We start from the raw sequence: 24,515 nt of genomic DNA on the forward strand, positions 1-24,515 counted from the left end.
TTAAACACGTGTATGTGACTAATAACATTTGATTTGATAACACTGAAAATATAAAAAAAGAAGGTCCAAGCGTCTTGGACAGAGGGGATCAAGCTGATTCTATACCAATTAGAGAGGTCAGGTCATGAAGGAAGGCTTGCACATTAAAGTTTTAAAGTTAAAGTTTAGCAAGCGTTTATGACAAGTCAGGACAGGTCGTTTCACTGAGCAGCCATTATGAACACAGGCACGTATCACAGCACATAATACTAATACAATACAAAATGTCTCTCTTCACAGTCTCCGTCGTGCCGTAAGGTGTTATTTTATTGCTAGCTTGAGTTACCTGGAGTGCATGGCAGTTACATTTAGTCATGGTGCTATTTTAATACTGTTTTTCCCAGCCTCTGTTCTGCACCTAATGACATTTAAAGAGACCTCTGGTCACATGTCTTGTGTGATACTAATGAGTGTCCGAACAGTTTGCCATCCTCTTGAACAGACAGTTCAGTACCTTCAACACCTTGCAGAAGGAACAATAGTGATACAGTCAATCTCTCAACTTTGATGCAGGAGAGATTGACATGCATGGCATTGACATTCGCACTCCTTGTGCAATATATGTGCTGCTCTGTTTTGGACTAACTTCAATTTGCCATTTTTTGCCGCACCTGACCACACAACTGGACAGTAGTTCAGGTGTGACAAAACTATGGCCTGTAGGACCTGTCTGGTTGACTGAGATATCAATAAATAACAGCAATGCCTTATCATGGACAGACCTCTTCCCATTACAGTAACCATTGAGTCTATATGTTTTGACAATGATAGCTTGCTATCTAAGTTTAGTCTCTTCAAATTACTCAATAGCCACATTATTCAATACTAGATCAAGATGAGGTTTAGGGTTGAGCGAGTGACTTGTCCCTAGAGATTCTTTTCATTTTTTAGATATTTAGCACCAGCCTATTGCTAGTTACCCATTCTAAAACTGACTGGAGCTCTATGTTAAAGGTGTCAGTTATTTATTTTACAGTTGCAGTGGAAGGTTATTAGTAAAAAAATAATGGTCCAAGCCGGCTGCCCTGCAGTACATCATACTCAACAAAATAATTTGCTTGAAAGAAAACCCTCTGTGTTCTATTGGATAGGTAACTGCCCATCCATGATAAGGCAGAGGATATTAATCCATAGCACAAAAGAAGTCTAACAAAACAGCTCCCACAATCTTATCAATTTCTTCCAGCCAATCAGTCATTTGTGCCAGTAACGAGCATGTTGAGTGCCCTTCCCTATAAGCATGCTGAAAGTCTGTTCATTTGTTTTCTGTAAAACATTGTATTTGGTGACATGGAGACAAGCACAGAGTTGGGAAGGAAAGACAACCACAATACAAGAAGTCAAATGTAACACGCAACACAACCAAAATAAGAATGACAAAGCATGTTTAGCAGTAGCAAACAAATTCAATCTCCAACTGATCAGTCTTATCTTTGACCAAACTACTCCCAACATGTACATTGAGATGGTGACAAACAAGTATGTACATCAAGCTGCTACAAGGAGATGCATACCGTAGCTATTATCATTCAGCCATTTATAACTTTAAAATCAATCGCTCCCTGGATGTCTGATAATACCATGGGATGGATGGAAGGTGTTCCAATAAAATAAGTGATAAGGTCAGTGGGCTACTGGGTACAGATACAGGCTGGTCTCATAGCCTAGAAGTAACATAGTAAACGATAATCCTGGACACTCAAATCAGTATATGTTACGTTTGGTATGATTACATAAGACAAAAGGAGGGTGGTTGGTAGGGTGTATGATGTGAACATCTGGCAACCCAAATGTTGTGCGTTCTAATCCCAAGGACAACTTTAGCAACTACTTACATTTGAGCTACTTGCATGTTAGTTAACCCTTCCCCTAACTCCTAACCTTAATTTTAAGGTTGACATTAGTCAAAACCAGTGGTGGGCCGTCAGGGCCAGCAAGGCCTTCTCTGCTGGCCTAAACATCATCAGAATATATATATTTTTAAAATATATTTTCCCACAAATATGTATTAAATTATTCCCCAGAGTAAGAGTTATACTCTTCATTTCATAGCTTTCCTCTTGGTTGCACTGCTTCCAGCCCCAGGTTGAGATTTGGAGGGCTGGTCTTTATGTTAGATCTTTTATCCAATCATATTCAGCCATCATGTGTTGCCAGGAGTCTAAAATCTGCCCTCATGCCTTCAGAATCAACAGTGCGGGCGCTTGTAGCTTAAAGTGAATGGAAATGAAAATTTAGTGTCAACCAATCAGCTTTAGAGTTGGCTATTGTACGCCTGCTGGCTGGCTCCAGTGTTACACAGGAGTCAGCTAGCAGGCGTAGTGCGTGCACGTCTTTTGATTGGATTACCAATATTGAGAGGCAGGTCCTATGGGCAGGTCTATGCAGATCTAGGAAACTGAATTTGATAAACGAATTAATTCGCGTACTACTAAGCTGTTTTTTCAACCCACAATGGCGGAAGGAGAAGATATCGATTTGGTCGAGGATATAATTATAACGCCATTCTCAAGACGAACTTTTCAAGAAAAGTTAGACATTGTAAGGAGAGGTCGCCCGCCACTTTCAAAGTTTCAACTACGAGCGCTATCAATGGCTCACAGGCTCCGAGAAGCACTGCAAACTGTACTGCTGGGAATGCCTATTATTTGCAAGTGATCGATTTGGTGTTTGGAGCCACACTGGCTTTGCAAACTTGAGTTGTCTAACCAAGGCAGCAACGAGACACCAAAGTACAGCTGGGCACTTAGGAGCAATGGTGCTTTTGAAAACTTTTGGGGACACCGGAGTGGATCTACAGCTCAACGAACAAGCGCGCAGGGCAACGGAGCTGCACAATGAAAAGGTGAAGGGAAATATTGAAAAGACTCATTGATTGTGTCATGTTTTTGGGTAAACACTGTTAACCCAAAAATGTCAATTTGTCAATTTCAAGGTGACGCAACGCCTGGTTATACTGCGTTTCTGTCTAAATGTATAGTGTCTAGAGCCATGGCATCATAATGATGGTAATAAGAGGTGGATTAATTCAGGTGGGACTGTGTAGTACCTCACTGAAGGCCCAGGCCCCAGGCCCACGGCACGCCACTGGTCAAAACAAATTGTAATTCGTTACATACGTATTACACATTTGTAATTGTACGAATTGTAACATAGCCTATCATACAAATTGGATGATGGACATCCACAAATTAATATGAAATGTAACAATTTGAATGTCTCAGATTTTTGTTTACTATGTTATGTTTACCCCTGAGTCAAGGTTAACGGAAACTCAATCCTGTTTTCTCTGCTCATTTCCATGCAGTGACAGAACCCTGATGACAAACAAGGGTCCAGCTCTACCATGGACTCCACCTCATTTTGCCTCAGGCTCTTCCTCCTCATCATCTGCCTGGCCCCTCTACTGTTCTTTCTGGTGGGACAGGGGAGTGAGGGTGGATGGGGTCCAAACTCTGACAGAAGCCACAACAACATCACCATCCTGCTGTGGCACTGGCCCTTTGGCCCCTCCTACAATTTGGAGAGAGACGTGTGCTGGAACCGGTACCGTATCCCTGACTGCCGCCTGGTGGACCAGCGCTCTCTCTACCCCAGTGCTGACCTGGTGGTCTTCCACCACAGAGAGCTGATGAACGGCCAGGAGCGGCTGCCCCTCCACCTCCACCGGCCGAGGCACCAGAAGTGGGTCTGGCTCTCTCTGGAGTCCCCTGACAACAGCAGATACCTGAAGCCCTTCAATAACGTGTTCAACTGGACCATGTCCTACCGCCACGATGCTGATATCACCATGCCCTATGGTAAGCTGCTGCCGAAGGACTGTGATACTGGTAATGATAGCAGCACAGAAGACATCATTCCCAAAAATAAGTCCATTCTGGCCTGCTGGGTTATTAGTCACTATGAGCCTCAGCACAGAAGGAGCTTGGTGTACAAGAGCCTGAAAAGAAGCATCCCAGTGGAGGTGTATGGTCGCTTGAGAGGGAGGGTTTTGGCCTCCAGCAACCTGCTGCCCACCATCTCAAGCTGCTACTTCTACCTGTCCTTCGAGAACTCAATCTCCAAGGATTACATCACTGAGAAGCTCTGGCGGAACGCTTACCAGGCAGGGGCAGTGCCTGTGGTTCTGGGTCCACCGCCAGATGACTACATAGCCGTGGCTCCGCCAAACTCCTTCATCCACGTTGAGGACTTTCCATCCACCAAGGAGCTGGGGAACTATCTCCGCCAGCTGCAACTGGACAAGGAGAGATATGCTGGGTACTTTGCGTGGCGGCATAGCTATCAGGTGAAAGTGTATACAGACTGGAGGGAGAGGCTGTGTAGCATCTGCCCCCAGTATCACACCCTGCCTGCTCAGAAGGTTTACCATGACCTGGAAGCCTGGGTCAGGAAGTGAAACCACACCCATGGTTCACTTTGGCAGCTCCTCAGACTTTCTGCATCCCAAATAGCACCCTTTTCAGGTCATTACATCTGACCAGGGCTCATAGGGTCTGGTCAAAAGTAGTGCACTATACAAGGGGAAACCGACACCTTTTAAAAATGTGAAGGTGGTCTTCTCTAGGACCAGCTCCTTTCACATATTTCAGCAATAAACCACCTCCCCACGCAACTGTGGGAAACAGGGAAAGTGGTTGAGCATTTATATACACAATAGCATATTCATTTGTTGTTACAGAAAATATACACAATAGCATATTCATTTATTGTTGTTACAGAAAATAAAAAATATTTAATTGTATGGTGCAAAAGTTACAAGTAACATCTTAAGGTTGCCCCAGAGAAATAGCCAGAGTTTCAATAAATTATCAGATACGCTTTTATTTAAAAACATGGCATGTAAATATCTCTAGTCAAGAGATTTGAGTCACATACAAGATGAAATGACTTCAACTACACAAGGCACTAGATTGTGCCTGCGAGGGATGGCCATTTCAGATTTGTTTTGATCAAGTCTTTGTATAAGAGTGCTGATGTAATCAGCGCTGTAACAGTGACAACCATTAACAATACAGGTCCCTGATGATCATGTTAACATAAGTACCACTTTGGTTAATCCCTTTACCAAAATGGCTACCATTAGATTAAAAACAGTTATGCAATACAAACATAGCAGGATTTTTTAAGACAAATCAAAAAATGTATTTGTATCATACTTCCACTATGAGAGTATACCTTCTGGACAAGACTTTAAAGAAATTGTAGGTAAGACAATGATAACCTCTGCAACAATAAGACAGCACAAGGATATTCAAGATAAAGAAAAAAATCTCATTTTAAAAATATCAAAAAAAGGTCAGACAACTTTGTGCAAAAACAATCTCACGGCAGATATTCAGACCCCCCCACCCCCTCCCCATGGTGCAGGATGGAGCATTCAGTGCTGTGCAGATTACTTGTAGCTGAACTGGGTGTGAGGCAAGGCCCTAAACCGATGAACACTTAGAGCATGTGGGACAAAAGCAGTCTCAAGATACCTTGCCTTTCAAATAGACAAGAAATTTGCAGCTTTGATCCATTTCTTCACTGTATTCACCCTCGATTGACTTCCTCCCCATTGTTGTTGAACTGGATACAGAGGACAACATCCTGGGTTGGGAGGGACTGGAGGACATCCTGGGTTGGGAGGGACTGGAGGACATCCTGGGTTGGGAGGGACTGGAGGACATCCTGGGTTGGGAGGGACTGGAGGACATCCTGGGTTGGGAGGGACTGGAGGACATCCTGGGTTGGGAGGGACTGGTGGAATGAAGAGGTAGAAAATAGCTATGTTGGGTGGGAAAGGAAGGCCACATGGCCAGGGCTGGTTTGGAGAACTGGAACACGTTTAGCTGGTCAGGTGACCCACCAGTCCAGGGTGCAGGGCCTGCTTAAAGACATCTGGCCTCTGGAGGGGGGGCATGTAGAAAGTGGGGGCCCCGGTGTGGCTGGATAGGTGGTACCCCTGCCCAGGGAGGGGGGAGTGGGTCATGTGCGGGGGAGGTGGGCTCTGCTCGTAGTACTGTCCTTCACACTCCTCATCGAAAGGGAGGGCCAGGCGCTTGCCCTTCTGTCTGCGGTTACAGAACCACACACGCACCACCTGTCAAACACAGCACATTTCCCCGCTTCCTTAATTTAAAAAATATAGAACCTGACAGTGTCAGATGAGTCATCACATACAGCACTAAGATTCAAACCATGGAAACACAGGAAAAGCATATTTACCATAAATTAATTTAGGGTCCATTTCATTTAACAGCAACTTAGACTAAACAGCCATGCAGGGTTGGGGAAATAAAGGCCAGTAGGTGACCGAAAGGAAGTGAGGGAAGGCTGTATCAGTGTGGGACTCACATCTCTCTCCAGACACAGGTCGTCTGCAATGTGTGTGATCTCCTGGGTGTTGGGCTTGGGGCACTTGACAAAGTAGGACTCTAGAGCCGTGCGCACCGAACCCTCCAGACTGGTCCGCCGCTTCCTCTTCCTGGTGTCCACAAACACCCGCTCGATCTTGTACATCTGGGGATACAAGCATACTCACATTCAGACTGGGACATTAGTGTGCTTTGGTCCATTGCAGAGGACATAACTATTGGTCCCCCTCAAATACCAAATGCAAAAGTTGAATAGATAACATTTAATGGTGAACATTTTCTAATAAATATTACTCTGGTTGGCCATGGGAAGTTCATGGCCAACAAGATGGAATCCTAGACACATTGTGCAAACCTGATGCTGCTCTGTATGAGCTGTGATTCTAAACAAAACAAAGGTATCTGATAAAGAGTTCGATTAGAAGAATACTCACATCCTGGGGGTTGTCAGAGGTCTCAGCCTCATTCAGCCATCTCCGAAGCAGGGGCTTCAGCTTGCACATATTCTTGAAGCTGAGCTGGAGGGCTTCGAAACGACAGATTGTAGTCTGGCTGAACATCTTGCCTAAACAGAGAACGAGTCATTGTCAGCAGTTGACACTAGGGATTAATATTTTCCAAAAAATCTACCAAGTCGCAATACCGGGAATAATTAATATGCATCCTGGGGAATACGCAAAAATCGGAGCGTTTAAAACTAAGATATAGTCGCTCAAGATTCTCCCTAAATAAGATTGTCGCTGAGCCAAATTGGTGTCTAGGCTGCGACACTATGGAAAGATTTCACAAGATAAACTAATATTTAGTAATGATAGAGTAACTGCTCCCCAATAACACTATTGTGAATTGCGAAACAGCTAGTTGATCAATTCAGAGCGTTATCATGTTCCTCAATTAATTCAACGCATTTCATCAGTAGGCCTAGGTTATCTCGACACAGACATGCACTAACAGCAGGCAAACAAAGTCAATGACCAAAGTGATTAATCTTGGTAGATAACCAACGAATACCAAAACTTTGTTTGGCAAAATCGAGTGGATTATACAGATAGCAGATCAGCTCATGAATAACGGGAGATGAAGAGGAACTTGTTGAAACATCAAGGCATCTTAACCGGGACCAACTTTGTGTTGTTTACACACTCTACCGAAGCTCTCATACAGGCAGCAATACGAGACAGCGCAGAGAAGAGGGGGATTATTATATATTTTTTTTTTTACATGCATATGCGAAACGTGATTTGATAATGGCACCTATTACAGAATAAAGTTAGGAATGTTAATGCTAGACAGGATCCGGATGTTGGGTTTCAGTGGGATTGGGACGATAGGAAAATACCCTAAACTCTATATAAGGCTACTACGTGAGTTAATAGATAAATACTACACTAGATTTAGGCTACGTTATTGCATGCTAAATGTTTCTGCAGCGATTGTGAGCAAACGAATAAATGAGCTACCACTTCCACTTGTCCAGCCAGAGATCAATCAACCAAATATACAGACCTTGGCTTTTGGTCGGAGTAGGACAGGCTACTACGCGAGTGAAGCGCAAAATCCACTTGTATAACATGCTAGCAAAATGTTCTGATCAGCTAATATATGAGCAAGCTATCAAATATGTTCATTAACACAGACTCCAATTTAGCTAACATTTCCCCAGTTTAAATTGTTACCAAATATCTAAACGGAGATTCAGTGAAAACAAAGATCTGACATTGAATTATCCAGACTAGTCCCCCACTCTTGCCTCAAATCAGCGACATGGCGTTGTCCCAATGAAAACGGTGCTGAAATTATAATCTAGTTGACCACACGACTAATGCTTTAAAAATGTGTATAACGGTTTTATATCACTTTGGGAGTTTCAGTATAAGCAAGAATTTGATAAATGCCTTCAATTGCATTAGCCTACTTAATTCCAATATTTCCATCATTCAGCTGAACATACGGCGAGCTTTCCTCTGCACTTTTTCTCGGCCCAGTAGCTGTTTCCTGTCTCCTCACTCAGCTGCCGCCCGCCACATTGTTCTCAACATCAGTTCAAATCAATATAGTGTACGGTTGTCCGGTTAGGGCTCATTTATGTGATGTTGAACCAGTCCTGGGCTTCACCTCACTGGTCTTGGTTCAGAACGGGATCGAATTTTCAATTCTGGTGAGAGGTCTAAAGTGCATTCGGATCTGGTGTGCAGTACAGCAGTGTCAATTATGCGTGTGCTTTGAATATGGCGATTGTGTGAAGTAAATACACTATGCGTCCATGGGACAGCCTGGTTGGAGAATGGAAATATATATATTTTTAAATGGCACAATATGCTGCACATCGTGTATTTTGGGAGAATTGCATTAGTGCGATATTGGGTCATTTGCCGGATCTTGTACTTAATTTTTTCGGGAAATGTAGAGTGGTCCCGGGATCCCAGTTACCCATGTTAATCCCTAGTTGACACTGCAACAACTACAGTAGATATCAAACACAAGAACCATAGTATTCTATGGTTTCCTACGCCAATTTAACGGAACACTCAGTAAGTCCAAAGACCAAACATGCATTAATATTCACCAGCTCACATTGGCAAGGTTAGGCTGTGACATAGGTTAATGGTAGTTTTAGTGTACGCCTAATCCAAACTCACCATAAAGATTGCCTAGAGCCATTCCTACATCTGCTTGTGTGAAACCCAGTGTTATACGCGTGTGCTTCAGCTCCTTGGCGAACTGTTCCAGCTCCTCAGTTGAAGGGTTCTCCTGTTAAAAAGAGGCACACTTACTAAAGACTTCAGGAAACATTTTCCATCTCTTAACTTTTTTTAATTAATAGGCAGGCTCCAGGGTAAACACAAGCTAATAGGACATCGTGGGGATAACGGTACATAGGCCTATTTTCAGACTCACCTCTTCCTCGGAGTCGCTGCACCCACCGCTGGAGGATCCATTGCTCTGGGTTTGCGCTTGAGCACCTTGGCTTGCGCTCCCGTTGAACGTGATCCCGGGTAACCCATTGCTGGGGGGTGACGGCGAGAGCGATGGGGATGTTGAAGACGATGTTGAGGGTATGGAGTTGAGGTTTTGAATATTGGAACTCGCAGCAGTGATGTGGGGAAGGCCGGGCCAAAACGAGGGGTTCCATGGGGTCGAGTAGTAAACCCCATGAGCCACAGCGGACGACGGAGTTGGATACTGTTGACTCTTTACCTCATACTCGTCATTGACATCCTTCTCAATCTTTATATCAGACATTTTGATTTGTTCCCTGGCTTCGGCAATGGGTGGGCTCAGGTTTGTGGCCTGCGTAGTCACTGCAACCCTCGGTACTTGGCCGGTGTATTCGGGAGCGGCGATGGGATACCAGTGTTTGGGTTGGCAAAAGTCACCGGCTTGTAAATCGGAGGCCCTATAGTCACCACCGGACGGTGGGAATTGAAAAAAGGTTTGAGGTGTTGGAGGCAACCCATTGTATGCAGTCTTGTTGAATAGAAGACTGTGGTGCTGTAGAACGCCGTGAGGGATCTGGAGCGACGTGCCGCCAAACGCCTCTTGACCCAAGGCCTGGGCGTACATGGGTCGGCTGAAGTCATCCGCCCGGCTGTTGCAATCCGAAATAGGGCTCTGAGATCGCTCCGACATTCTCCTTGATTTTAATCTCAGACAATGTGGTTCAAGCACTTGGTTATAGTCAATGACACGCTTGCAGTCTATACCGTCTATATACCCATTACGCAAGATAGAAAATCGTTTCTGAACGGCCTGCCCTGAACACTTGAGGGTGGCAAGAAAATGTCCAAACGCCAGCGTTCTTTGAGCAATTCCTTAAAGGGTGAAAATCAATCCCGAAAGTTCCTCTTCACGCTGTGTGGAAACAAACCTGTACAGAAATAGAAGCCTGTGTGCGAGATACCTTATCAACTGTAGTCCATTGAGTCTCGAGTTCACCACCTACTTCACCTTCAAATGGTCGTCTCACAACACCCCAGCTCCACAGTTTTTTTTTTATCAATCGGTGTTGGGATGTTAATTGCCTCGCATCCCATTGGCCGCGAGAGACAATCATACACAGCTGATTGTGAATTTGCGAACGAACTTGATTTTTTTCCCTTCACGGTGAGATAACGGTCCATGCTATCCGGTATCATTGGGACGTCCCTACCCCCCATTGAAGTTGAAATGTAAATGGTTAGTTAGGTATGGGTTATGTTTAAGGTTAGGTTAAAGGTAGGGGTTAAAGTTTAGTGTCGGGACGTCCCAAAGATCCCTGATAACACTGACCGTGAGATAACAGGTAAGGTAGTGCTTTCCCACTGGAAACTTGAGACTGAAAAAAAATGTTACTATATATATATATATATATATATATATATATATATAGGCTATTCGTTTTCCTGAGATAACATTTAAATAACACAAGCTCAGGTGTGTATGCAAAAATCCTGTAAGCAATTAAAGGAAATTATCTAGTAAAAAGTTATCTAATTCACGACTTCAATGTTGATCCATTTAATATATTTAGCCTACATGACTAAGTAGTAAATACATATTCAGTGACGTAAGTATCTAATATGCATGTAGCGTTGTGTGGACATTGTTTAAATCATTTACCTTAACTAGCTTTCCTTGATATTAAAAGGGATTTGGGATAGCCTACATATTTTGACTATCACTCATTATAAATGTTGGCATATAGGCCAAGAAAGTATACGCAAAATTGGTTTCAAATCAACAATAACATTTAATTTAACAACATTTGGGCAACCTTGCTGATCATGCTCAACTTATATCAATTTTATATTACACTATAAAACAATAGGCTATATAAAGATTAGTATATATCTTTTTCATAGCCTAAAAAGCACATTATGTGCAAAAATAATTATCGAGTCTAAGTGAGGGATCCCATTCGATCAAAATAAAAAATGTAATAGCATAGACCCATCTATTTTCACTTGCTGATTTTTTTTGGCTAATTGTTAGAATTTAAAATGTAAAACAAATGTTTGTGGGGAAAATAAATTTGTTAAATGGAAATTATAACCGACTCAATGCATTTTCATTGAGGTTTAGACTTATACACAAAACACATTGGCCTTATGTGACCCACAAGCATTAGTGAAGTTAACCAATAAAGAATTAGGTTAATGTTTTGTCATATTTCAATGTATAGACCATCCTTTTGGTCCGAGAGACAAGGCCTAGAATGTGATGGCGCTGTAGCCTAATTACATGGATATCACTAAACTGTTTCAGAAATACATGTGAAAAAGGTCAGTAAGTCTAGAAATTAAAAGCAGTCTTATGACATTTCAAAATAGACAATTAACTCAACGAATGATGCACATAATGGTTGAACTTTTCTGAAGTGACAACTTTACGCTCAATTTACATACAGAAACCAATTTTTGCCCATGTAAAATCAGGACAACGCAGAGGAAATTACTAAAACAACTAAAAGCATCCAGTCGAATTTATACTAGCCTTGATGGGTGTATTGAAAAGAGTGGATGGCCGTCACACCGATACAGATACGCACCCCCATAGCGAGTCGTTGGCTTCAGATTGTGGCAGGAAGACGCGCCGCGGGAGGAGTGGGGGTGTCATTGTGCGACTTGGCCCGGGGGCACCCCGCGGCTTTTAGTCGTTGAGTAGCGATGGCCGACCATTAGCTCCTTTTCAGACACGAACAATAAGTCGCAACCCTTTGATTCCGGCCCACACACCTACCCTGAATGAAACAAACACTCATGTCCAGAGAGTGACTTATTTGATGGGGTGGGTGGTTGATGTTATTATGAAAGTTATAGCATTTGTACATTGCTATGTGCAGTGTGAATAGGAGATGAATGAACATGGTGTAGGGGCATCTCTAGCCACCCCCTCAGAGCATGTGCAGACCAGGTGGCTGGAGTGTTTAAAGACATATTCAATCTTTCCCTATCCCAGTCTTGTGTACCCTCTTGCTTCAAGATGTCCACCATTGTTCCTGTACCCAAGAAAGCGGAGGTAACTGAACTAAATTACTTTCACCCCCTTAGCACTCACTTCTGTCATGAAGTGCTTTGAGAGGTTAGTTAAGGATCATATCACCTTCAACTTACCAGACACCCTAGACCAGGGGTGGGCAACTCCAGTCCTTGATGGCCTGATTGGTGTCACACTTTTTCTCCATCCCTAGCAAACACAGCTGATTAATTTAATTGCATTCTAAACTGAAGATCATGATTAGGTGATTATTGGATTAAGGTGTGTTAGCTGGGGCAAAACTGACACCAATCAGGCCCTCGAGGACTGGAATTGCCCACCCCACCCCTGCCCTAGACCTACTGCAATTTGCATACCGCCCTAATAGATCCACGGATGACACAATCGCCATCGCACTGCCCTATCCCATCTGGACAAAAGGAATACCTATGTAGGAATGTTGTTCATTGACTACAGCTCAGCCTTCAACACCATAGTACCCTTCAAGCTCATCATTAAGCTCAGGGCCCTGGGTCTGAACCCCACCCTTTGCTTCTGGGTCCTGGACTTCCTGATGGTCCGCTCCCAGGTGGCGAAGGTAGGAAACAACACCTCCACTACACTGATCCTCAACACAGGGGCCCGCCAGGGTGTGTGCTCACCCATGACTGCACGGCCACGCAGAACTCCAACTCAATCTCCAAATTTGCAGAATACACAACAGTGGTAGGCCTGATTACCAACAACAATGAGAGAGCCTACAGTGAGCAGGTTAAAGCCCTGGCAGAGTGGTGCCAGGAAAATAACCTCTTCCTCAAAGTCAACTAAATCAAATCGTATTTGTCACTTGCACCGAATACAACAGGTGTAGACCTTACAGTGAAATGCTTACTTACAAGCCCATAACCAACAATGCAGTTAAGAAAAATACCTACAAAATATAACAAATAAAAGTATCAAATATTAAAGAGCAGCAGTAAATAATTGAGGTAATATGTACATGTAGGTAGAGTTATTAAAGTGACAATGCATAGATAATAAACAGACTAGCAGCAGCGTAAAATAGGGGGGAGGGGCAATGCAAATAGTCTGGGTAGCCATTTGATTAGATGTTCAGGAGTCTTATGGCTTGGGGGTAGAAGCTGTTTAGAAGCCTCTTGGACCTAGACTTGGTGCTCTGGTACTGCTTGCCGAAGGAGCTGATCGTGGACTTCAGCAGAGAGCAGAGGGAGCACGCCCCATCCAGAGAAGGTGAAAAGCTTCAATTTCCTTGCAGTACACATCAGTGGCAATCTGAAATGGTCCAACTACACAGACAGTGTAGTGACGAAAGCGCAACAGCGCCTCTTCAACCTCAGGAGGCTGAAAACATTTGTCTTGGCCCCTACGACCCACAAACTTTTACAGATGCCCCATTGAGAGCATCCTGTCAGGCTGTATCACCACCTGGTACAGCAACCGCCCCCTCCGCAACCGCAGGGTACACTGTCTGCCCTCCAGGACATCTACAGCACCTGGTGTCACAAGAAGACCAAGAAAATCATCAAGGACCTCAGCCACCCGAGCCACAGCCTGTTCACCCTGCTACCATCTAGAACATGGGTGTCAAACTCTGGCCCGCGGGCCAAATTTGGCCCGCGGGGTAATTATATTTGGCCCGCGAGACAATACCAAATTACTACTAGAGCTGGCCCGCCGGTATTATACAGCGCATTCACCGCTAATACTACGAATCCCATAATGCTCTGCTGTTGTTTTCGCGCGCCAATCAGGACAGGACCCAGAAACGCCCTCTCCTCTGTGACAGTAGTCATAGCAACATAGACGCTACAACTGTCAGCGCGCTATCCCTTCCCAAAAATGGCGAAAAGAAAGGCAGAAAACAGGAGCTTTCTGGACAAGTGGGAGGCAGAATATCTGTTTACATATGTAAAAGACAAACCTGTTTGTCTTGTTTGTGGAGTCAACGTGGCTGTAAGTAAGGAGTACAACATTAGACGACACTATGAAACGAAACACCATGACAAATACAAGGACCTGGACATGACTCAAAGGAGCCAGAAAGTAGAGGAGATGAAAATAAGTTTGGTTTCACAACAGAATATGTTCAAAAAAGCCACATCACAAAGTGAGGCTGCTGTAAAGGCTAGTTATATAGTGGCAGCAGAGATCGCAAAATCAGCCCGGCCCTTTAATGAGGGAGAGTTCGTGAAAAAGTGCATGATGAAAGTTTGTGACCTCGTATGCCCAGAGAAAAAGCAAGCATTTTCAAACGTGAGCCTGAGCAGGAACACAGTAGCTGATCGCACATGTGATCTTGCCACCAATCTGTATGACCAGCTGATGGAAAAGGGAAAAGATTTCGTTACGTTCTCCCTCGCTGTGGATGAGAGCTGCGACGCATCTGATTCTGCTCAGCTGTCAGTCTTCATCCGTGGAGTGGACTCAAATCTGTGTGTTACGGAGGAGCTATTGGGATTCAAATCAATGCATGGCACAACCACAGGAAAGGAAATCTTTGAGGAGGTTTCCAAATGTGTAACTGAAATAAAGCTGCCGTGGGATAAACTCGTTGGATTAACGACAGATGGTGCGCCAGCGATGTGCGGTAAAAAGAGTGGACTAGTGGGCATGGTTCGGGAGAAGATGCGGGAAGAGAACTGTGCAGGTGAGCTAACTGTTTACCACTGCATCATACATCAGGAATCACTGTGTGCCAAAGCCCTAAAGATGGAACATGTTATGACCACAGTAACACAGGTAGTTAACTTTATAAGAGCCAAAGGTCTGAATCACCGCCAGCTAAATTTTTTTCTAGAGGAGTGTGGTTCGGAATACGCAGACGTGCCGTATCACACAGAGGTGAGATGGCTAAGCAGAGGAAAAGTACTGAACAGATGTTTCGAGCTGCGTGAGGAAATATGTCAATTCCTGGAAACCAAAGGGAAGGATACAGCAGAGCTCCGGGAGCAAAAGTTTCTGTGTGAGCTGGCCTTTCTCTGTGACATCTCGAGCCATCTCGATGCGCTGAACCTGCAGCTTCAGGGGCGGGGGCGCATCATCACAGACATGTACGCTGCAGTGAGGGCCTTTAAAACTAAACTGTGCCTGTGGGAGAATCAGATGCTGCAAGGAAACCCTTGCCATTTTCCCTGCTGCCAAACCATAAAAGCGCAGATCTCTACCGCCGTGTTCCCATGCGCACAGTTTGCTGAAAAACTCAGTGTTCTCGCCGCTGAGTTTAGCCGGCGATTTGCCGACTTCGATGTCCAGAAATGTAGGTTTGAACTGCTTAGTAATCCTTTCGCAGTTGATGTGGAAAATGCACCAACCAACATCCAAATGGAGCTGATTGAACTCCAGTGCAACGACACGCTGAAGTCAAAGTATGATGCTGTGGGCGCCGCACAGTTTCCACGGTTCATCCCTGACACAATGCCTCAGCTCCGCACCCAAGCTGCTCAGATGCTCTCCATGTTCGGCAGCACTTATCTATGCGAGCAACTTTTCTCCCAGTACCTTGCCCCGAACTTTAGTCACTGGTCACTTTAGTAATGTTTACAAACTGCTTTTACCCATTTCATATGTACACTACCGTTCAAACGAAACGTTTGGGGACAATTAGAAATGTTCTTGTTTTTTAAAGAAAAGCTCATTTTTGTCCATTAAAATAACATCACATTGATCAGAAATACAATGTAGACATTCTTAATGTTTTAAATGACTATTGTAGCTGGAAACGGCAGACTTTTTAAAATGGAATATGTACATAGGCGTACAAAGGCCGGTTCTCAGCAACCATCACTCCTGTGTTCCAATGGCACATTGTGTTAGCTAATTCAAGTTTATCATTTTAAAAGGTGACTTAATCATTAGAAAACCATTTTGCAATTATGTTAGTACAGCTGAAAACTGCTGTGCTAATTAAAGAAGCAATAAAACTGGCCTTTAGACTAGTTGAGTATCTGGAGCATCAGCATTTGTGGGTTCGATTAAAGGCGCAAAATGGCTAGAAACAAAGACTTTCTTCTGAAACTCGTCAGTCTATTCTTGTTCTGAGAAATGAAAGCTATTCCATGTGAGAAATTGCCAAGAAGCTGAAGATCTTGTACTACTCCCTTCACAGAACAGTGCAAACTGGCTCTAACCAGAATAGAAAGAGTGGGAGGCCACGGTGCACAACTGAGCAAGAGGATAAGTACATTAGTGTCTAGTTTGAGAAACCGACGCCTCATAAATCTTCAACTGGCAGTTTCATGAAATAATACCCGCAAAACACTAGCCTCAACAGTGACGAGGCAACTCTGGGATGCTGGCCTTCTAGGCAGAGTTTCTCTGTCCAGTGTCTGTTCTTTTGCCCATCTTCATTTTTTATTTTTATTGGCCAGTTTGAGATATGGCTTTTTCTTTGCAACTCTGCCTAGAAGGCCAGCATCCCGGAGCCGCCTAGACTGACGAGTTTCAGAAGAAAGTCTCTGTTTCTTGCCATTTTGAGCCTGTAATTGAACCCACGAATGCAGATGCTCCAGATACTCAACTAGTCTAAAGAAGGCCAGTTTTATTGCTTCTTTAATCAGGACAACCGTTTTCAGCTGTGCTAACATAATTGCAAAAGAGTTTTCTAATGATCAATTAGCCTTTTTAAATGATAAACTTGTAATGGCTAACAAAATGTGCCATTGGAACACAGGAGTGATGGTTGCTGATAATGGGCCTCTGTACGCCTATTTAGATATTCCATTAAATCAGCCGTTTCCAGGTACAAGTCATTTACAACATTAACAATGTCGACACTGTATTTCTGATCAATTTGATGTTATTTTAATGGACAAAAATGTGCTTTTCTTTAATTAAAAAACAAGGACATTTCTAAGTGACCCCAAACGTTTGAACGGTAGTGTACATACTTTATTCTAGTCAAGTCCATCCTATTCAACTGTTGCTGTACATATACTATTCTATCCTACGTATTATTCAGATATACTGAATATTTTATCCACATACTTTTCATAATGTCGATACATCCCATCACATACACACATATATACACACACACACACAGTTGGAGCTAGGAACAAGCATTTCGCTACACCCGCAGTAACATCTGGTAAATATGTACGTAATCAAAACAAATTTGATTTGTAATCATTTTTGTTTCCATTTCTAAAACCCCCATCCCACTCAACACTCCCTTTACAGATGACTGTTTCCCCTCTCCATCCAGCCTTTCCAACTTCAAACGCAATGACCCAGCAGATTTAACCAGGAGAGCTGTGCTCTCGCTCTCCCTATTACAAAGCCAGGGAGAGGGGACCTTGGAGGCCACAGAAGCCAGTCAAAGGCTTAAAAGACATCAAACTCAAGCTACATGCATTGTCCTGTGCCATGGACTTGGAAGGGAATTGTCATGCTAAACACACAGGGAGAAAGTAGAACCAGGCAGGGATTCCAAGAGGACAGGGGTCCGGGGTCAGGAGGTATCCGGTGGGGACCTGTATGGCCTGGAGAGTGAGGGGGTAGTAGGTACAGTCAGGGGGGGGGGGGGGGGGGGGGGGGGGGGAGGGTGCTTGGGGATTAGCCTGAAAATCCCCCAGATGTCTTTTTTATTTTAGATCTTGTTTTACCTCTTAAGTGGCCTCTTCGTTGTTCATAGTCCCCTTCCTCCAGGGAGCTCTGTATTTCTCTATAGGAGAAGAATCTATCTGATCTCACTGCGGACTGGGTGAGGGACTTTGCCCTCCTTTCGCTGAGCTTTAAATAAAATAGTGGAGGTAGTGGAGACGGTAATGGTATCACAGCACAATGTAATACTGTATTATGTAATAAAGTCAAAGCTGTAAAGATGGTTAATGGTATATTCAACACTCTCACTGAGACAACTCGCACATATCAAGTCTGTCTAGCACCATGTCCAAATAAGCTCCCTGTACTACAGTGTATTCTATATGAAAGTAGTGTGGTATCAGCCATGAGGAGGTGTGAGGGAAAGTCACACATAGCTGTGTGGGTAAACAATGTAGTTCAGACACACGGTCACCACTCACCCACCCAGGGTGACTGAGATAGGCATAGGAGGACTGCCGAGTTTCAATCATTTAAGCCTTTTTTATTTCATTGCCATAATAACATTTGTCTCCACTCGGTCAGTGGAGAGATTTCATACAGATTGACTTGCCCAAAAACACTTGTTCAATTGTCATTTTTGAGAGGCCATGATGTAGTGTGTATGTATATATATATACCCATAACTTCTTATTTAATTTTTTATTTAACTAGGCAAGTCATTTAAGAACAAATTCTTATTTTCAATGACAGCCTAGGAACAGTGGGTTAACTGCCTTGTTCAGGGGCAGAACGACAGATTTTTTTACCTTGTCAGCTCGGGGATTTGAACTTGCAAGCTTTTTGGTTACTAGTCCAACGCTCTAACCACTAGGCTACCTGGCGCCCCGATTATTCAGGCCAACTCTAAAAACTTTAGGCCTTAGTTATAGCCTAGGGCTCAGAGTTTTTTCTGACCCTTCTCCCCATAGCATCCATCGTAGGCTCACAGTCTGCACCTCTTTTCTCGCTGACTACCTTCCCCCACAAATGAGTCTGATGGCTTTTTGATTTTCTCCCTAACAGCCCTGCCTTTGACAGTCAACACCATCCCTCTACCCATCGCAAACCTTCAGCAGCAGACCAATACCTGCCTCCCTACCACCATTCACAAGGACAATGGGCCTTAACGGCCCTAGGCAGGCAGCTCAATGGGGCCAGTTACAAGAGCCCCCACCCCCCACATACGTTTGTTTTACTATCCTTGTGGGGACCAAACAATTGATTCCCATTCAAAATCCTATTTACCCTAACCCTTAACCTTAACCCAAACCCTCAACTTAACTCCTAACCCTAATTGTAACCCTAACCCTGATTGTAACCCTAAACCTAACCCCTAAGCCTAAAATAGCCTTTTTCATTGTGGGGACCGGCAAAATGTTCCCTTATTTTACTATCCTTGTGATGACTTTTGGTTCCCCACAAGGATAGTAAAACCAAACACATACACACGGTTGTAGACCTGATAACCAACAATGATGAGTCAGCCTGTAGGGAGGAGGTAAGTGAACTAGCATTGTGGTGCCAGGACAGGAGATTGTTGACTTCAGGAAGCAGAGGAGGGAACATGCCCTGATCCACATCAACAGGACTGCAGTCGAGAGAGCAGAAGTTTTAAGATCTTCAGCGTCCACATCCCCGAGGACTTGACATGGACCAACAACACCACCACTGTTGCCAATAAAGGCACAACAGCGTCTCTACTTCCTAAGGCCGCTGAAGAAATTTGGCGTGCCACCCCGGGTCATCTCCAAATACTACTGCTGCACCATCGAGAGCGCCCCGACCAGTTGCATCAGGGCCTGGTATGGGAATTGCTCCGTCCACGACCGCAAGGCCCTCCAGCGGGTGGTGCAGACGGCCCAGTACATCACCCATCCAGGACATCTACTTTAAACGGTGCCTGAGGAAGGCCCACAGCATTATTAAGGACCCCACACACCCCAGCCACAAGCTGTTCACTTCCTTACTGTCTGGCAGACCGTATTGGAGCAGGAGGTCTGATAGAAACAGTCTCTGAGCCTGTTGGTATCTACAAGCTCTTAGACTGCTGAACACTTGAACTGGACTGACCACTTGCTCTAATTCTCCACACCGTAGCACCCAGACGCACACAACACAACACACACACATTGTGATGGGTGTGCAGCATTAATGGTTGCTACCAGACTCTTGTGAATGCTAAATACTGCACAATTGAAATACTTGCCCCCCAATCCCCCCTTCCCCTAAACACATGTAAATATTGGACAATGAATTGTGCCTTCCTGTATTATACTTGTGCTAAACAGATTATTCTATTCTACTGATCCATTTGCTTTATGTTCGTGTTGATATATTTGATTATTTCTTAATGTTGTTGCTTTGTCCAGATGGAAACTGCAAGTAATCATTTCTTTGGGCGGTGTATACCATGTGTATTCCATACATACGACTAATAAAACTTGTAGTTTGAAACACACAAACAGAAAGGTTAAGGAGTGAGGAGAGCAAAAATGACTCCAGTCCAGTCCACCAAAGACACTTGAGAAGTGTCAGAGAAAGTGTGAATCAATAGGTGATGAAAGTTGAAAACGAATGAAACTTTCTTTTAGTTGGTGTTGTTGATGCGGAACCGACAATACAGCAAGTCATAGAGAGCTGGATAACAGAGTCAGGAATGGATATTTCCAGTACCTACTCCAAGCCCCCCCACCACACACACCTCCCCATTAAGAACGCTTAGTTGTCTGCTCCTCAGCACCCGCTCCTATATCTTCAACCCACATAGCTTCATTTACCCAGAGTCCATTTCAGGGTCAAAAGTCATGTAAAGAGCAACATCCTTTCGAGACAGTGTGAAATCCTTTAGAGAGAGAAAGAGAGAGAGACAGAGCGACAAAAATGTGCATGGTCATTTTGCACATCTCACTTGAGTTAAAAACATTTAGTTCAGATGGCCTGCATGTGCAAATATATAAGAGAACACTCACTCTTTGTATGTACATTTTGCAACACCAGAGTTGGAACAGAGGGATATTTTATCTTTATTTAACTAGGCAAGTCAGTTAAGAACATTTTTTTTTTTTTACAATGACGGCCTAGGAACAGTGGGTGCCTTGTTCAGGGGCAGAACGACAGTTTTTTCCTTGGCAGCTCGGGGATTCGATCTAGCAACCTTTCAGTTACTGGCCCAACGCTCTAACCACTAGGCTTCCTGCCGCCCCAAACAGAGGATAAAACAGAGACAATACTAAATAGTGATATTTACCATACATCCACCACCAATCATCAATCCTATAGATATTCAAGTGCATATATATCACTTTACATGTCTCCTTCAGTTACAGGATCCTTACACATATGAAACTGAATCAAAGTCAAACATGTCAGAATTACACCATTTGTGGGCATAAAATAGTACTTTAAAGATTATATCACAGTATTTCATGACAGTGTCCCCTTGTGTTCCTCTCGCTCCTTAACCCAATACCAAGCACATTTCATGAAAACCCCTTTATATGTACTGGGTTTAGCTACTAGCTATCCATGACAAATACAATAAGGGACTGTTTTTATATATTATATTATAAAAACTGCACATCTCTGTGTTCTGTATGCAATCTATACATGTTAGCTCATTGTAACATTCAAACAGAGGCTTGGGAGATCACTGCACAAAATAATGAGCTTTACAAAGGCAAGCAAAGGAAACATTGATTCTAAGAGGGGGAGTAATAATATCCAGTTGACACAAAAGGGGCTATATAGTGCACTACTTTTGACCAGGACACATAGGGCTCTGGTCAAAAGTAGTGCACTATATAGGGTGTAGGGTGCCATTTGGAACATACATTGAGTTTTACACATGGCTGTAGTTCCCATAGAGTCCACAATGGCTGTGAGTGATCCAGAGTTAATCTGTCAATCAACATCCCTCTTAATTTTCTTTAAAAAAATAATTTATTCTTCTACAGATGTTGGATCTTAACTTGATCACTCTTTTGTTGAGGAATTTTTTCCTGATTCAGTAATGATTCAAATGAGCCTTGTGATTGGCTAAACATGAGCAGTTATTTCTCTCTCCATTCGTGGGCAGTCGAGTTATTGGGATCAGAGCTCGCTATCTTAAACAAACATTCTCTCCCGCTCGCTCAAACGCTTTAGGCCTAGGTCCTATCACTGCAACATTCAAATGTACAAAAATGTATCTGAAATTCAACCATATACATCAACAACTTTCGTTTTATATAGCTTAATAACACAAGATAGTTATTGATCTCCACTAGGGTACGACATACAAGTGCATTTTATTTTTTATTTTACCTTTTTTTTACCATTTTGAAAGACTTTGGTTGAAAGCAGGACTAAGGCAGAGAGGAAGAGGTGAAGTGAGAGGGCTCACTCTCACAAAAATAAGCCCAAAGCGTTTCTATGGGCCTAATATGCAGACCTAAGCTTGTCGTCTGCCTCTGGGACGACTCCCATTGTTAGGGCGGAGACATGAGCATCTCATCATTATATACAGATCTCAGACTAAGGTAACACTGCCATCATCTTTTTGGGGGCCTTTAGAGGTGACCAATAATGGTTGGAATTGAGATCAGCTGTGTGGGTAAATTTAGCGCATATTGATAGTTTAACGAGACCTATAGCCGTGTTCACATTGGCAGTTTGAAATGACTCAAATCCTATTTATTTGCACTTTCAATTCGATCTGTTATTTTCCCTGCTGTCTGATATTTCAATCCACATTTCAAACCACCTTCCTGGCCATGTGACTTGTGTCTGAACTGTCAAGTCTGATTTATTTGCCCTCAAGTGGTTTTTAGACTGTTATTTGGCATATATTGTGGCTTGCTAGCTACTCTGTTGACAGTTTGACAAGAACATGTGGTAGCTACCTAGCTTGTTCATTGTTTACAAACAAACAAACTAGTGAATATACTAGAAAGCTAAACAGCTACCTAGTTGACTGCTGTGGCTAGCCAAAAATGACTCGCTTTGAAAGTTGGATCATCTTGTCCTTTGAGGGTTTAAAAGTGTTCTTACCCTAATGATTTTAAACATTCAAAGCAACTGGGACACGTCCATGGCAGGCATTGTTGTCACCTTAGCTTGCTACATAACGTCTGAGTGATAGGAAGCACAAGCACCACCAATCAGCCTACACTACTACTCACACACCTGTCGTTACTATGACAACTAGCGTAGCCTTGTCAGCAAATGACTGCTGTCTGAACACACAATCCGATTTGGTCATTTTTAGCTTGCTGTCTGGACAGTCAGTAGCCCAAAACAGATTTGATAACCCAAACTGATTTGCGCATTAAGGCCTGCAGTGTGAACAAGGCTTTAGTTGGCGATAATCTAGTGCCATCGATGGTTGCAGTAGGCCCCTTGTTATTTGATTATATTTCTATAGGCTACATTTTGTAGGCTAGCCGTTAGCCAATCAATAGTCACTTAATAAAAGATGTAAAAACCAACAATCTACTGTTTGTGTTTCCCTGGCTAACTTGATGAGCTGATTTGGAGCATCAATTGATTGACAGATGTAGGCCTACTCTAGAATGATAAACTTTCCTCCAGTGTGTATGCTCACCCATGTTTTTTTAGTTAGGCTATGTATAATTTGCAGAGGTGGGTAGAGTACTGAAAATCTGTATTTAAGCATAAGTACTGTTACTTAGATGAATGAATTACAAAGTAAAATTTGCCTTCTTGAGAAACTACTCATGTATGAGTAAAAAAGTATCCGGTCAGAAAACATTAATTTATAATTAAAGCCTGCCAGCACCATCTTGCAGACGTCCCCCAGCACAGGTACTCTCCAATGAAGACTAACATCAAACAAAGTCGGTAGGCTGTATAGTTTCAATTAGGGTCATGCAATGTTGACTTAATATTTAGCAATGTGCACAATTTCATAAAAAGGTATGTGGTACTCGAGACATTGGAATAATTGTACAATTTCAATAGCATTAATGAAAATGTATTTCACAATATCATTTTAAGTACATGTGATAATGCATACAAAAATATTTACACCAAGTGTGATGTTCAATTTTTCACTCAGAATGGACAGGTGTTACAACAGTAAAACAATCAATACTGAAATGTCTCTATCAAATCATGTTACTAGTATGCAAATCAGACACATTTTATTATTGAATTAAATTGATGTCAAAATATTTTTATTGTTGCATTTTAGCTAATCCTAACACTTTTACTAATCTTAACTTACTCCTCAACCTGTTACGAAAAATGTATATTTTTGACACAAGCTTTATCCCTTCTAGACAAAACCGGATTCATACTCCATCCCTTCCGAACTTGTCCTTTCCACTTTCAAGAGTATTTTATTTTTTTGGCTGGCTCATTCTCCTACCGCCTCGGTTCTGCCGCTACAAGCTATAAATAAAAAGACAATCTATATTATTTCTATAGGGCACAAAAAGCTTACTGAGATGATACACTGACTGTACGAAAGAGGTGCATGTAGGCATTTTCATAAAAACAGAATGACACACACAAACACAAGGAGAAAAATGTGTGGGAAGATGCTGCGGTGGACTGACC

At 43.1% G+C, this 24,515-nt stretch overlaps 2 protein-coding genes across 2 annotated transcripts; one reads left to right on the forward strand and one right to left on the reverse strand.

Moving 5' to 3' along the window:
* Window positions 1-3,385: 3,385 nt before the first annotated feature.
* On the forward strand, window positions 3,386-4,438 carry LOC120025714 (alpha-(1,3)-fucosyltransferase 7-like). Its single transcript, XM_038970291.1, has one exon. The coding sequence runs from the start codon at window positions 3,386-3,388 to the stop codon at window positions 4,436-4,438; it is 1,053 nt and encodes a 350-aa protein (XP_038826219.1).
* Window positions 4,439-5,869: 1,431 nt separating this feature from the next.
* On the reverse strand, window positions 5,870-10,028 carry LOC120026415 (POU domain, class 5, transcription factor 1-like). Its single transcript, XM_038971274.1, has 5 exons — window positions 9,297-10,028; window positions 9,038-9,149; window positions 6,833-6,963; window positions 6,379-6,543; window positions 5,870-6,124 (listed from the first exon to the last, which is right to left on the reverse strand). The coding sequence occupies exons 1-5, from the start codon at window positions 10,026-10,028 to the stop codon at window positions 5,870-5,872; spliced, it is 1,395 nt and encodes a 464-aa protein (XP_038827202.1).
* Window positions 10,029-24,515: the final 14,487 nt, after the last annotated feature.

This window comes from Salvelinus namaycush, chromosome 31, assembly GCF_016432855.1.
Source record: "Salvelinus namaycush isolate Seneca chromosome 31, SaNama_1.0, whole genome shotgun sequence".
NCBI lineage: Eukaryota > Metazoa > Chordata > Actinopteri > Salmoniformes > Salmonidae > Salvelinus > Salvelinus namaycush.

What these genes read in the sequence shown, in the direction of transcription:
- LOC120025714 (XM_038970291.1), top strand. Translation starts at nt 3,386, where the DNA reads ATGGACTCCACCTCATTTTGCCTCAGGCTCTTCCTCCTCATCATCTGC.
- LOC120026415 (XM_038971274.1), bottom strand. Translation starts at nt 10,028, where the DNA reads ATGTCGGAGCGATCTCAGAGCCCTATTTCGGATTGCAACAGCCGGGCG. An exon ending in GGCTCTAGGCAATCTTTATG is followed by an intron (nt 6,964 to 9,037) that starts GTGAGTTTGGAT and finishes TTCTCTGTTTAG; the next exon opens with GCAAGATGTTCAGCCAGACT. An exon ending in ACCTGTGTCTGGAGAGAGAT is followed by an intron (nt 6,125 to 6,378) that starts GTGAGTCCCACA and finishes TGTGTTTGACAG; the next exon opens with GTGGTGCGTGTGTGGTTCTG.